The following is a 13484-nucleotide window of genomic DNA, read 5'->3' on the forward strand; positions in this document are numbered from 1 at the left end:
ATGGATATAGACGAGCAAGACCTTTACAATTGGCAACGCCTCACAGTTCCTGACCAGCCCGCTGATTTATTTTCAACGCCTGACTTGGGCCATGGTCAAACGTTACTTAAGCCCCAGGCGCCACCTTTATATCATGCGGTTATCTTAAGCATCGAAGAAGATGACGCAAGTGGCTTGAGAGACGACTTATCCAATACATACAATCATAGATCCGGATCAGATAAAATCGACAATAATTATTCATACCAACAACTGCAGGCTGGTACTACGAGGTTAGATACGTCCTCTAGCGAGTTGGAGGCAAACCCTTACGAAGGCTGGGAAACAGCTCCGGATTTACCAATTACAAATACGCCCAGAGAGAGACCTATTACCGTAGAAATTCCCCAGTCGACCTTAACCCAACCAAAATCTCTCTTCCAGGGTTATATTCCACCTGCCACCCCGATTAAGGAACCAGACGCATTGACAATACTATTTGAAGCCACAAAGGCTCGTCAGCCTCTCGAAGGCTACGTCGAGTTCGATCTGCATGGTTTTTCCATATACCTCGACTCTGAGCTCTACCCTTATGAGCTGAGGTCTCTGCAACACCTCGCAACTCGACAATTTTCTGATCATTTCTATTTTGATGGAGTCCTTGGATGTGGCGAACATCGTTTTTTTCTTAAGAAGATACCCTTCCGGCAACTCCCTATTGGGAATTATGGGAACGAGGAACCTACCGTGGGCGACCAAATCTGGATACGCTCGGAACATAATGAAAAGAGAAACCACGAAATTTATTACAAGTTAAGAGCCCCATCAATCGAGTACGTAAGATTCCACCAGCCATTCCTCTGGATCGTTGACCTTACTAAGCATGTGCTTGACTATTGCGACTACTTGAAGCAGAACGGCCGTAGGGCTGTTTTGTATGACTTTGAATCGGACTTCAGCATATGGGCCCTACAAAACCATGGGAAATCGGCAGCGTTTAAACGATGGCATGCCGCTAACCGGAGTAGCGACTTTCGGGGAGCCATCATCGCCAATGTGGAATTTATCTGGAAAGAAGCCCATGGTTTAGATTCAAAAATTGTTTCGTGGCATGGATTTTGGGCTGAGATCAAAACGTTAAACCGGTATAAACCGAATCTCGAGATAGGCCAAGCAACATCGGACGATAGTAATATAGTGGACTGCAGACCTCCCTTTGCAAAGCTGAGAAAAAACGGCCCAGTGTCTCCGACAATTGTGACACCGTACGTCCATGATCTTTTCTCTCATATGACATTTGGTAACGTGCTTAAAGAAGTAAGCCCGTCGGCTTCAATCGAGAGAAAGCGAGCAGCTTTCGTAGAGACCAGTCGTCCGAACGAGAAGACGAGCCTACCTGCGGTCAAGCGGAACGCGTATGATCATGCCTCATTTATTGCTTCGATTAGGGAGGGAGATGTCATATCTACCAGGCCAGATGATGAGAACACTGATACAGAATGGAAGCAACAAAAATCAAAGCATTGCGAAGGGGAACATTTGTGGTTTGGTCTAGTGCAGAAAATCCACCGATCGCCAAAAGGGGGGTGTTCTTTTGATGTAATCTGGCTGTATCAACCGATCGACACCCCCTGCGGCATCATGAAGTATCCCTGGAATAATGAACTCTTCTTATCGAACAATTGCACGTGTCATCACGGTACAGCAAGGGTACAAGAAGATCAGATTCTCTCCACGCATGGTGTCGAATGGTTTGGGAATCCCTCCACGACGGCGGAGTTCTTCGTTCGTCAGACCTATCTCTCTGATGATTGCCGATGGACTACTCTGAAGACAGAACACCTTACGTGTGAGGAGGATAGGTTTCATAAGAAGATATCTTACAATATTGGAGATGCCGTCCTCGTTGAAACCGACCCGAAAGCACTGCTGCTAGAGACATTCATCGTGGAAGGATTCTTCGACGAGGGCAAGAAGCATTACGTTAGATTAAGGAGACTTCTGCGAAGGAGAGATGTCGATAAAGTAGCTTCTAACTCGCCCCCTAATGAACTCGTTTACACGAACCAACTTGTGGAGATTTCTTCTCGTAGGATCTTTCGACATTGCCTAGTCAGGGCATTCCGGTCCGAGGAAAACATACCCAGACCCTACGATTTTAATGGGACTGGCGACCTCTTCTTTATGACACATCAAGAAATCGAGACTGAAAAGGGCCAATTGGCTTATGTTCCCCTCGATATGAACCTAGTGCACGGTTTACGGATGGGGTTCGACCCCTCTCAGGGACATAAATCACAGAAACTACAAGGTCTTGATCTGTTCTGCGGCGGCGGGAATTTCGGGCGCGGCCTGGAAGACGGCGGCGCTATTGAAATGCGCTGGGTTAACGATATCTGGCATGAGGCTATTCATACGTATATGGCGAACTGCAAGCCAGACACATGCACCCCCTTTTTGGGATCTGTTGATGACCTCCTACTTCAAGCAATGCAGGGTAACAACAGCAAAGTGCCTCAGCCTGGAGATGTCCAGTTCATTTCAGCCGGCTCACCTTGCCCGGGATTTTCTATGTTAACGCCGGATAGGACCACCAATGACCAACGAAAAAACCAGTCTCTTGTTGCGTCTTTCGCATCTTATGTTGACTTGTACCGCCCGTACTACGGAATCCTGGAGAATGTACCGCAAATGGTAAATTCGAGGAATTTCCGTGACACGTGCGTCTTCTCCCAACTTGTCTGCGCGCTTGTCGGCCTGGGTTATCAGGTCCAAGTTATGTTCCTAGACGCGTGGTCGTTTGGTGCGCCGCAGTCTCGTAGCCGGGTATTTCTTGTCTTCAGCGCCCCTGGTTTCCGAATGCCCAAAGTCCCGGCGCCGTCGCATTCGCATCCACCGGGTACGCATCTAACAAAGCTGGGCGAAATGTCTTGCGGGCGACCCTTCGATAGTAGGATACTATTGTCAACCCCGTTTAGATACGTGAATGCTAGGGAGTCCACTGCAGATTTGCCTGATATTCGAGACGCAAAACCGGATTTCTGTGTCGGCTTTCCGGACCATCGGCTTTCAATTGGCTTTACGCCTCCTATGAGAAAACAGCTATCCCTTATTCCCATTCACCCGTGGGGCATGAACTTCAGCAAAGCCTGGCATGGTCGACCCGATATGCCTCCCGTGATGAGTGAGTCGGATCGCTATCACCTATATCCTCCTGCGCCTTCAGACAGGGTAATGAGGCCGTCTAGGGGCTGGGGCCGTATTCATCCAAACGGCTTATTTGGTACTATCGCTACAAGATGTCCACCGACGGATGCTCGCATAGGCACTATAAATCACTGGGAACAAAGCCGTCCGCTGACCGTTCTAGAAATCAGGCGCGCGCAGGGCTTCCCTGATGATGAGCTAATTGTTGGTCCGCCAGTTACTCAATGGCGCATTGTCGGCAACAGTGTCGCTCGGCAGGTATCGGTGGCTCTTGGCCTCGCCGTCCGAGAGGCTTGGTACGGAACCCTCTTCGATGAGCCGCATATCCCACAGACCGGAATAGCTTCAGTTATAGAAAGACCGTTGTCTATGGTCGAGGATAAATCATCGCTCGACTTTTCCACGTTCAAGGACAATTTAGAAGAAGTCAGGGAACCCGGGATAGACTCGCCAGGCTCCACTATACCCTCCGAGGATCTTCTGCTGGCATCTATCTCTCTTCAGAACTCTCTCCCACCAACCCCTATAACAACGGGGTCGGTTGGGTTTTCTGACAGTGAAGGAAGTAGTCGAAAGAGACCGTCGCTACCTGTTAAGATTCTGGCTAAGAGACAGCGGCTCTGCACTGGCTATAGAGAGGTAGTAGAGAAATCCCTCGCAATTAAATATTTAGAATGATATTAACATCATTTCCCATGGCTACTTACTTAGCTTTAGAGACACTGTTGTGCGGACTACCGAGTCGTATTCTTATATCTAATTTAAGCATGTAGTAGCATACCTTGGGAGTGAGACGCCTATTTTACAATATTACACCAAATCTTTCTCAAGAAGGCTTCAGTTGGATGATGTTTTGGATTCTCGTACATAGAAACTACCTAAGGTATGAAAACCAACGGCACAACAAACGTCATAAAGCCTTATCAACACTGCCAATATACATTTAAGTCCTGCCAATTTTGAAAACCTCGTTCTCTCCTGGTTTGAAGAACAAAGAGTGTCCCTCCCTCATTTCCACAAGACCTTCCCATCGCCAGACGCCATCCTTTTGACCCGTTCCTTGCGTAATCAAGATTGCCCGATTACACTCCATGACAATACTAGTTCGGAAAAAGCCCTTCACTGGTGGTGATGCCCATTCTCCCCTGGGAACTTCTATCGGGTCTCCCTTCAAAATTGGGCAGATGAGTGCAAAACGATCGACTTCCTCATGCTGTAGCCGCTTGACTTCGGGACTCGCTGATTCCCAGTTGATGGAGTTCCAATTTTCGCGTTGAGTCTTTGCCCACCACTTACACACTAGAATCTTCTTATGCTTGATGTGAATAACCTCTCCTTTGATACCACCATACGCTGTGCGGACCCAAGAACTGGCATTGGTTCTGCCGGGCCTCCAGGATCCTGGGCCATCATAGGGGTTGAACCGGGTCGCGTTAGAGCTAATGAATGCAACGTCAACCTTCTTAGCATACATGTACGGATCATCATAATCAAAATGGTCAGCTCTGTCAATTGCTTCAATAGGACGAAGTAGACCCCAAATTGATTCAGAGTCACCAGGTCGACTAGCATGACGTCCGGATAGCAGTAATCCCGCTGCATCCACTGGCAGTGGTGTATCACTATACGGCAGAAGCTCAACTAATGTCGACCGAATCCATAGTGGAACATGGGGTTTATCGAAAACATCGTCAAGCATTTTGCTCAGATGGAATAGTTCATATGAATCACCCTTACTCGTCCAATACGAACCATCCTCACCCGTCCATTTGAGAAATGTTATCTTATTTTGTCGGCCCCTATTGGCTTCAAGGAGGGTCCACGCTCGTCGATGCCAAGGGGAGATGATTAGAGACAATAAGGTTGTTTCGATATCCGAATCTAAGGTGCTGAGTCCTCTATCCCAGCAGAGCACAAGATGTGCTTGCATGAATGTCTGGTTGATTCTCATAATCATCTTCTTTCGTGTCGCTTCCTCTTCTGGAATTGTGGCACAGTCTATCCAATAACTAGTACAATCGTTCTCCCTGGCAATTCTAACAAGGTGGTCGTGGACACAGTTGTTTATCCCACGGTCTCTTGTACCCCATATGCCATCCCTCCAAACATGAGACACAACTAGAGTCTTGTCGCCGGCCTCTACCCACCATTTATTTGGATTGGAGATGTTCACCGCAGGCATGCCACGGTTAGATATAGCTATGAAGTCATCCTCGCTGTTTGGTGGAGGCCTTGACTCCCCGCACGATCTGGAGCAGCCCGGGATGTGATATTCTTTGTTCGGGAGTACGATATCGAATTGGCAATTATCCTCTGTGCAAGCTTGATGGCTGAAGCTATTGTTAGGATCCTGAATTTCCTCTGTGTACTGGAGCGCATCGATCAAGCGAATTGGTTGGACGAAAGGTTCGATTTCCTCTCGTATAAGGAACTTCAAGGCCTTTTGACAAATTCGCCCTCTTCCACTTCGGTTGTTCCTGTCTAACGCGAGCCTGGCGGCCCTTTGGTAGTGGGTGTCATGGACAATTGGTATATCGCCAACACGAATTCGCCGTTGGAAACCAGACCGGGCTTTGATAGCGCCTAGTAAACAAACACAGATATCCCAAACGCGGTCCAATTTGAACCGTTCAGCTTTGGACAATTTCACCGGGCCTGACAGTCTTCTCGTTTTATCCAATTGTGTTTGAAGGAAATAAGTAAGGAAATTGATGGCACGGACGCAATTCTCATAAGTATTAGAAATTTCCTCGTCCTTAAGACGAGGGAGGACGTTGTAGAAGTGCGCGATGGCAAGAACACAATTGAACGAATAAATCTCTTCAAAGTTCTGGACACCCCTCTGGACCGACCAATTGTCCATGATACCATGGTTGCGAGCCAGACGTTGAGCATTATCGGTCTCTTCGTCGGTGAGTTCCGACAGAGACAGGACGAAGTCCGCGATCTGCTTTGCCGTATAAATTCCAGGCTCGGCTCTGTCCGTGACGGTATCGAAGGGACTTTCAGTAGCGTGTGAAAGTTTTATTGAGACTGCAACTCTTTGATGGCCATTGCGTTCGTGAGCTTGTAGAAATAGGGGACGTGATATGGAACGTCGAATAGCAAAGGCCAATGGGATAGCCAAGCAAACCAGCGTGGCATAAATAGAGTATAATGGGGAATATATCGAAGACATGTCTGCGTTGAAATAGATCTGGTTGGTAGGATTGTAGTTTACGTAGATATTTCCAAGGATAATCTAAAGCTAGGGCAGATTGATAAGTATATTGCTGTAACAAGGGCTATATGGGCTTGGAACGTATATTAGATTTACTGATAAATCTCAAAGGTCTCAAGGTTCTTGATTCCCTTCCTTATTCAAGGGGTGGGCTCAGGACCTATTTGTAGACAGTCTTGACTACATATCCTGGGACCTGACCTTGGTACTATAATACATGTTGGTTGTCTTGCACTCTACTTGCATGTCCTCGTGATGTATTTCATCCAATGATTCTCATAATAGTTATCCCAACCGGTTGGCCATCTTGTAACACGGCCAACACCCTCTTAGAAGTGTTATCCGTGTGACAATTGTTCTTAGTATCATAGATTGATCAGTCAAGTATCCCTCCCCAACCACACCAACCTTTACTTGGTTTCATCATTTAGGTACCAAGGCAGGTATAGTATTATGAAGATAAATAGATACGACAGAGAAAGAATGAGGTGACGCTGTTGGGGTGTACAAAGTCTTCTTTGGGTTTGAGAAGTTCGCAAAAAGAAAATCTTCATCACTTAACCGGCGTCACACTATCGTTGCATATCTCCGAGTTTCCATTTGCCTAATTGTAAAATCCATAAGAAAAGCAAGATAAATATGGCTTAACTATGCAGAAAGGCGCTACTGAAGATGAAAGCCGTACGGGTTAGCACCGCACCGATTCTTTTTCAGCTTGGTAAACACGCTGTCCTGCTGTAGATTGCATAGTATCTAGGTACCTTAGGCACTCTGAATAGCCTCGTGGTGGTATTTCTTGCATACAAGGGCTCAGACTGTCGACCAACTGTCTCCAGTAAGATACTAATCGCTTATCATAGTTGTTGGTATTGTTGTCTCCCGCAGCCGGAAAAAATTCGGCGCATATCCCTGTGTGTGAGGATCCCTCACCGACATAGATGTGTATGGTGGGGGGCATGTGGTAGAATAAGGCTTTCTACAACTCTCATTATCTTGTTAGCAGCAGCTGGTAAGTTGGCTGGAACCAACAATGAAATGAAAAGCGGGAGTGACAAAGGATCAGTCCATCATATTGCAGAAAGCAGCATGAGCTTGACAAATCGGTTCTTTCCACGTTTTTAAGATCAAGTAGCACTGAGTACATAATAACCATAAGAAAAAAAGAAATGTTGAGGCTCTTCCGGCAATAACCCACTCGCGAACTACTCAGTTCATACTTATGATTACGAGATATCCATACATCTAAAGATGAAAATCGCATGGCCGTCTAGCCAATCTTCTACGGTATTCTCCCTAGCCTACCTACGGTAGCACTCGCTAAGCAAGGGTGATATTTAAGCGATGGCCATCGAGCCTGGCATGCATTGTTTGATAACCATAACTGCTTTCCCAGCCGTTGCAACGTCTCTTTCGACTTTCTTTTTGTCATGCTCGCTAAATCTCGCAGGATATTGCAGGGTCTTGTCTTCTGGTAGTATTAATGACTCCAGCCAAAAATTACGGCGAGGATGGGACTAAGATATCATCCATCCAATTGTTGATCTTTGTTCCGCTCAATAACTGAATTGCCCCAATAATACCATGTCGGCTAGAGAATTCAAACCTCCTAACCTCGGCTTCAGCATGCTCTTACTCCATCCAATTACTTGCTAGAGCCTCCTTTATATAGCGTCTAGGTGGACAGTAGCCTCTATGGCAATAGTGATCGTCACGGTGCACAACCCAACCATGGCAAGCTGAGTAATTCAAATATCCGGAGAAATCGTACGCTATCCGAAGCCAAGGCACTGCGAAAGGAATGAATTCTGGGGCGAGCATCTTCAAACGAATAGTGATTCTACATAATCCGTAATTTGAGTAGATCTAATTCGTATGTATATCCCAGCTATACCAGCTATACTTTCACGATGAAGATGTTTCTATAAGTCATTGAATAATCATTGATGGCTTTCGAAAATGAGAGCCTCTCATCAACCCAATCCAATATGTAACCCAATGTGGAGTAACGGTCTGACACGGTCTTTCTCACTGTGCATTCTGAAATTTCATACCCTCACTAAAACGCCATTGTGCTTCATCTGACATTTAGTAGACATGCCTCAACGCGAGTAGCTACTTTGAGAAAGGCATTTACAAATAGTTATCGATATCCTTGGGAATCTCTTGGAAAGAGCTTTGGGACGAATTTAGCTATAATTGTGACGTTCAACTCAGTTATTTTCAAGGCCGCGATGAAAGGGGAGAACGGCTGGGTAATACCTGTACGTTAATTAATAATAACGCGGTACCTTCATTTGTGTATAATTTCCACTCAGAATCATGTACCTTACTAACACTCGGTTTTAGAAGACATCTCAACAGCAAAGGTCTATAAAATATTATTTCTTATGTATAGTTTAATCCAGGATACCGCGATATATTACAGTATTAGCGCTCACTACTATAATAACTAATGGCGATAAATAGGTACGCTTATAGTCATCGGCACGAGACTGCGGTTGCGGTGGCGATAATCAAAACTATGGTAATTTCAGTAACTTCTAAGTGCGAAAATCCTGTTTACAGCCACAGTCACTATTTGAAAGGTGGTGGATACTCGAGTCTCTTCTCTGATAATGGCTTCCACTCCTGCTGTTGGAGTATTTGCTCTTCCAACCCCATTTATGGCGTCTGTAATGGCTAGTTCCAAGTGTCGTTGTGCTCCGCCCACGAAAACCAGTTGCCGAGACTAGTTGATGTATATGCACCGCCAGGTCTGGTGGTGTGTATAAAATTGTATAGATAGGGGAGTTGAAAGATTACACACCAGGCAGGTGCTTTGCCGTATGTTCTATAGCCTTCGTTGGTATTGATAAAATCATGTAACTGATCGATATACCAGAGTTGTTGATCCCTAGGTAGGGTTAGGAAATCAGCATGGACTTTTAATATCAAATCCAAATCCGTTTCCAAGTTTATTACCTCCGTGCTACTCTCCTCCATAACTCGGCGCCAATCAGCTAGTTGCTGGGCTCTCGTGCTCCGACGGAAGCGTGGTATTCTGTGAAGTAAATGTTCGAGGTATTCCCGAGATGTAGCCGTAGGCGTTGGATACCAATCCATTTTATTCGTATGGTAGAAACCTCGGGGTGTTTATTCAGTAAGGAAGACAGGAAATATATATCGATACTTGAGTCCGGTATGCGACGTGTGCTTTGCGGAGAGAAGAATGTTGGTTCAGGAGTAGCAAAGGAGTGTTTCCGGAAGATGGTTAACGTTTTATAACCACTTGCCTCTCAGGTAGATGTGATTGCAAGTGACGTATGTCCTTTCATATTGTGATTCATGGATTATTCATTTCTTGAAGCAAGATGTAACATCGCTGCAGCTAATTAGTGTCATATACGTTTTTAGTGACTGGTGTTGGAACATCAACGTGTCAGGGCTTATCTTCAGATGGTTATCCGAATTAGAAGTAATTCCCGTCTAGAAAATCGATAGTTAAATGAACTTGAACTTATTAGGGGTCTAGAACAAGAGGATGGATTCAAGAGACTAAAACTCGCTTCTTAACTCAGAAACCAGGCTACAGAGTCAATTGAATTATTTTGGTTGTAATACTTAGAGAAATGCTGGATATTATGTGCTGCTTTCTTTGCAGGTGTTTGAATAGTCTCATGATATCTAGTGTTGGTTTAAAAAATGAAAACCGCCAACATGTGATGTTGGAATAGCCCAACTCTCGTATCTTACGTTATTAAATGCAGTAATAAAGTTTATATGTTGAAGAACATCTCGTAATCACAAAAGCTGATATGCGAGGTACGTTTTAGATCAACTATATGTCTCACTACCTAGGAAGCGCAAAGGAGTCGAGATAAATATGTACAAGAATACAATTTTCAAAATATCTCATCCTCGCTTCATGTTTCATAAATCAACGTAAGCTATATTAGAGATAACATATCTAAAAACCGGCATATATCTCATACGACTAACCAGTGCTCTTGATAGGTCATGTTCCAGGTATCGAAATTCCCTTAAGGGAGCGCTACGAAGAACCACCTATCCAAATCCAGAACCCCTGCCAACTTGAACCTTAACGGGCAATATAATATGGCATACTAGTGGTTATGATGATGGTGGTATTGGTGATGACTATGCTGGCCATTACAACCGCCGATACACTGGTTGTGATAGTTGTAACTGATCCTCCAATCGGGGCAATGGAGTTTGTCCTAGTGGATATTGTTGCATGGGCGGAAATTGTACCAGTTGGTCTTGTGGTAGTGGCCGCAAGTTTTGATATTGAAATAAATGATTTTGAAGAATAAACTATTCTTCTTGTGTCATATACGAGGTAGAGCGTTCATAATTTTCTACAAACCACTGAAACCAGTTGTTCGTACCTGTTTTCATAAACTGCCTACAACGAGTAGTCTGGATATATTGGGTTACGAGTGAACGAAAAAAATAGCACATTTCTATTGCAATAGTCTCTGAGTCCTACAGAATAGCGGAACTCATACAAATACCAGGCATACTGGATCTGTTCATCTCGCGATAACCCCAGAAAAAGATTTTGTCGATTGATGATCGACGGCAGGTCGCATTCCGGGCTAACATTAGACAATCTACATCGACGTATCTTATCTACTTGCTCCGCTTGTGTTTGTTGATGGAAGCTTCGCAATCTATCGAGTAGATATATGACGTCCCTCCTGGCCCTATCACCAATAGTTCCTTGAGATGCCATATCGTGCCGATGAATATTATGCGACGGGATTACCAACAGTTGATGCACCAAAGACGATGAGACAGACTGATAGATTTGTTGATAAATATTTTGCTGACGAAACCTATTAGGGAAGGAAAATGCGGGTTGGCTGCTGGTAAAAAGAGTTTTTTTTCCCTGGGTAAGTAACTAATAGATGCTTATAAATACTTTTCCCTCAATCCCAAATTGTAAGAGCCCGACGTATCCTAGAATTGGGATTCATTCACTGTTTTGCCTGATTAAGACATTGAGTCGCTATGAAGCTTCGAGCCATTACTGTCGTAATGTCTGGAGATTTGTTACCCTCTCATGTCCCTACTTGAATATATACCATACATGCAGTGATTCACATACAAATCAGGATCTAGTGCGTTAAATCATCCCGGAAACATAGAGAAGGTGATTCAGAGATGGACAAAATACCATGAATACCGAACTTAGAGTTAAGAAGACTAAAAGCATACCTGGTATGTTCCAAGTGACGTGTGAAATATATTGGAAGTGATGACTCCGAAGACAAATTATCCACGCTTTACTATGAAAACCGCATTAGAAAGATGGATATAAATGGTCTTGTGGAAATAACAAGGTTGATGATTTCTTTCTATACGGATTTTCGTCCTAGAAATTATATTGGCGATCTTATCAGCGCCAAGCTGCCAACAACCCATCACACATTCAAAGCAATTGATTACTATTATTGAGAAGTAAGTGATATGTTATTTGTGAAACAATAAAATGGTTATACTAGTTGATTTTATCTTTGGATATCTTTCCTGGCTTATAATCCCAAGTAACATCGCCAGTGGTTGTATGCAAATCAAAGCTTACACTTAAAAATGTGATTTTATTAAAAATCTGGAGTACACCATTGTAAGAATCGTCACCAAACAGTTGTAGATATTTCATCTGGTATTAACCAGTGTTATGTTGTGTTAAGTACCTCTTAGGTACCTCTTAATCAATCGCTCCCCTTTCTCCTTTTTACAGGTAATATGTCTCACATTCAGCACTTTGTTGCTAGAGATTAACATATGATTTCCACGTGGCCTTTAGATAAAACCACAAAATGTGATTAATTCGTACCATATCAGAAGTCATGGGAGTTTGAATACCGTTCATGCTGCCGATTTTGTACTTAAATACTATGATTCAAGCCCGGATATATACAATCATGGGCTCTAGAGAGGAGTCTACTTAGTTGAGACGATGAAGAAGTGGTTCTCCCCGAAGCCACCGCTCTAAATTCTCCGCAGTTTCTTCGTACCAGGTATGCATGATTCCGTCTTCAACATATCCCATATGCGGAGTAATAATCAAGTTGCTTCTCCCCTTGGTGCCCCATTCAGTTGACCGCCAAGGACTGTCGGCAGGTAAAGGCTCAATATCAAAGGTATCCAGCCCGGCGCCGCGGATGCGACCCGTCTGCAGCGCGTCATATAACGCCGTATCATCAATCAATGGCCCTCTCGAGGTATTGACCAACAGCGCCGACTCCTTCATGCGGGCTAACTCGGCCTTTCCGACGATCCCCCGGGAACGGTCGCTAAGGACGTAATGCAGGCTGACTACATCCGCCGTCGCGAACAGCTCGTCCTTGCTCACGGCCGTAAATGTCGGCGCGTCAGGATCTAGGGCGTAACCACCGTAGACCGAAAGTCCCATCTCCTCGGCCTTCCGGTTAGCCTTCTCCTGCGTCAAGTTTTCGCTCCAGCACACCACGCGCATGCCCCACGCCAAGCTGCCGATCCGTGCCACCGCAGCGCCAAGACGTCCGAGGCCAACAACGCCGAGCGTCGCGCCCGTCAGTCCGATCGCAAGCTGGGACTGCCAGCTTTTTGTCGGGCCTTTCATAGCTGCATCGTCAGCAGCTACGTTCCGCGCGAGAGCCAAGATTAGCGCCCACGCGTGCTGCGTTGTCGGATGGCTGCCGCCTTTTTTAATATCGAGCTTAGGTCGCGCTGGACGGCTCGTCAGTTTACCGTCCGTGCGGCCCCTGCCGGGTGCCGCGGCAATGCTGATGCCAAGATTGGAGGCTGTGGCTAGGTCGAACGTTTCGAACTGCGTGCCGGTCGCTAGAAGAAGCTTCAGATTGGGTAGTTGCCTGAGTAGTTCTCCTGGGAATGGTGTGCGCTCTCGCATTGACGAGATGATGGTGTACGGCTTTAGCCTGTCAACGATGGCCTGCCGATCGGAGGCGGTAGTCCGCGGATGGTTGAAAGAAGGAAGGCTATCGTTGAAAGCGGTTACTGAGAGCTCCGACTTGGGGATATGACTGAAGTGTGATCGGGCTATGTCCAAGTAATCGTCGAGGATAGCCAT

General features: G+C 45.4%; 3 protein-coding genes across 3 annotated transcripts; 1 reads left to right on the forward strand and 2 right to left on the reverse strand.

The window, feature by feature from the left end:
* On the forward strand, nt 1-3996 carry F4813DRAFT_396556 (S-adenosyl-L-methionine-dependent methyltransferase; the record flags this gene model as incomplete). Its single annotated transcript, XM_049247836.1, has 1 exon — nt 1-3996. One exon carries the CDS (start codon nt 1-3, stop codon nt 3862-3864), a length of 3864 nt encoding a protein of 1287 aa, XP_049098993.1. The 3' UTR covers nt 3865-3996.
* On the reverse strand, nt 3997-6517 carry F4813DRAFT_88869 (uncharacterized protein). Its single transcript, XM_049249004.1, has one exon. The coding sequence runs from the start codon at nt 6362-6364 to the stop codon at nt 4130-4132; it is 2235 nt and encodes a 744-aa protein (XP_049098994.1). The 5' UTR covers nt 6365-6517; the 3' UTR covers nt 3997-4129.
* A 5842-nt stretch (nt 6518-12359) lies between these two features.
* Nucleotides 12360-13484, reverse strand: F4813DRAFT_389998 (glycerate dehydrogenase; the record flags this gene model as incomplete). Its single annotated transcript, XM_049246944.1, has 1 exon — nt 12360-13484. One exon carries the CDS (start codon nt 13482-13484, stop codon nt 12360-12362), a length of 1125 nt encoding a protein of 374 aa, XP_049098995.1.

The sequence above is a fragment of the Daldinia decipiens genome, assembly GCF_022478715.1.
Source record: "Daldinia decipiens strain CBS 113046 unplaced genomic scaffold F4813scaffold_19, whole genome shotgun sequence".
Classification (NCBI taxonomy): domain Eukaryota; kingdom Fungi; phylum Ascomycota; class Sordariomycetes; order Xylariales; family Hypoxylaceae; genus Daldinia; species Daldinia decipiens.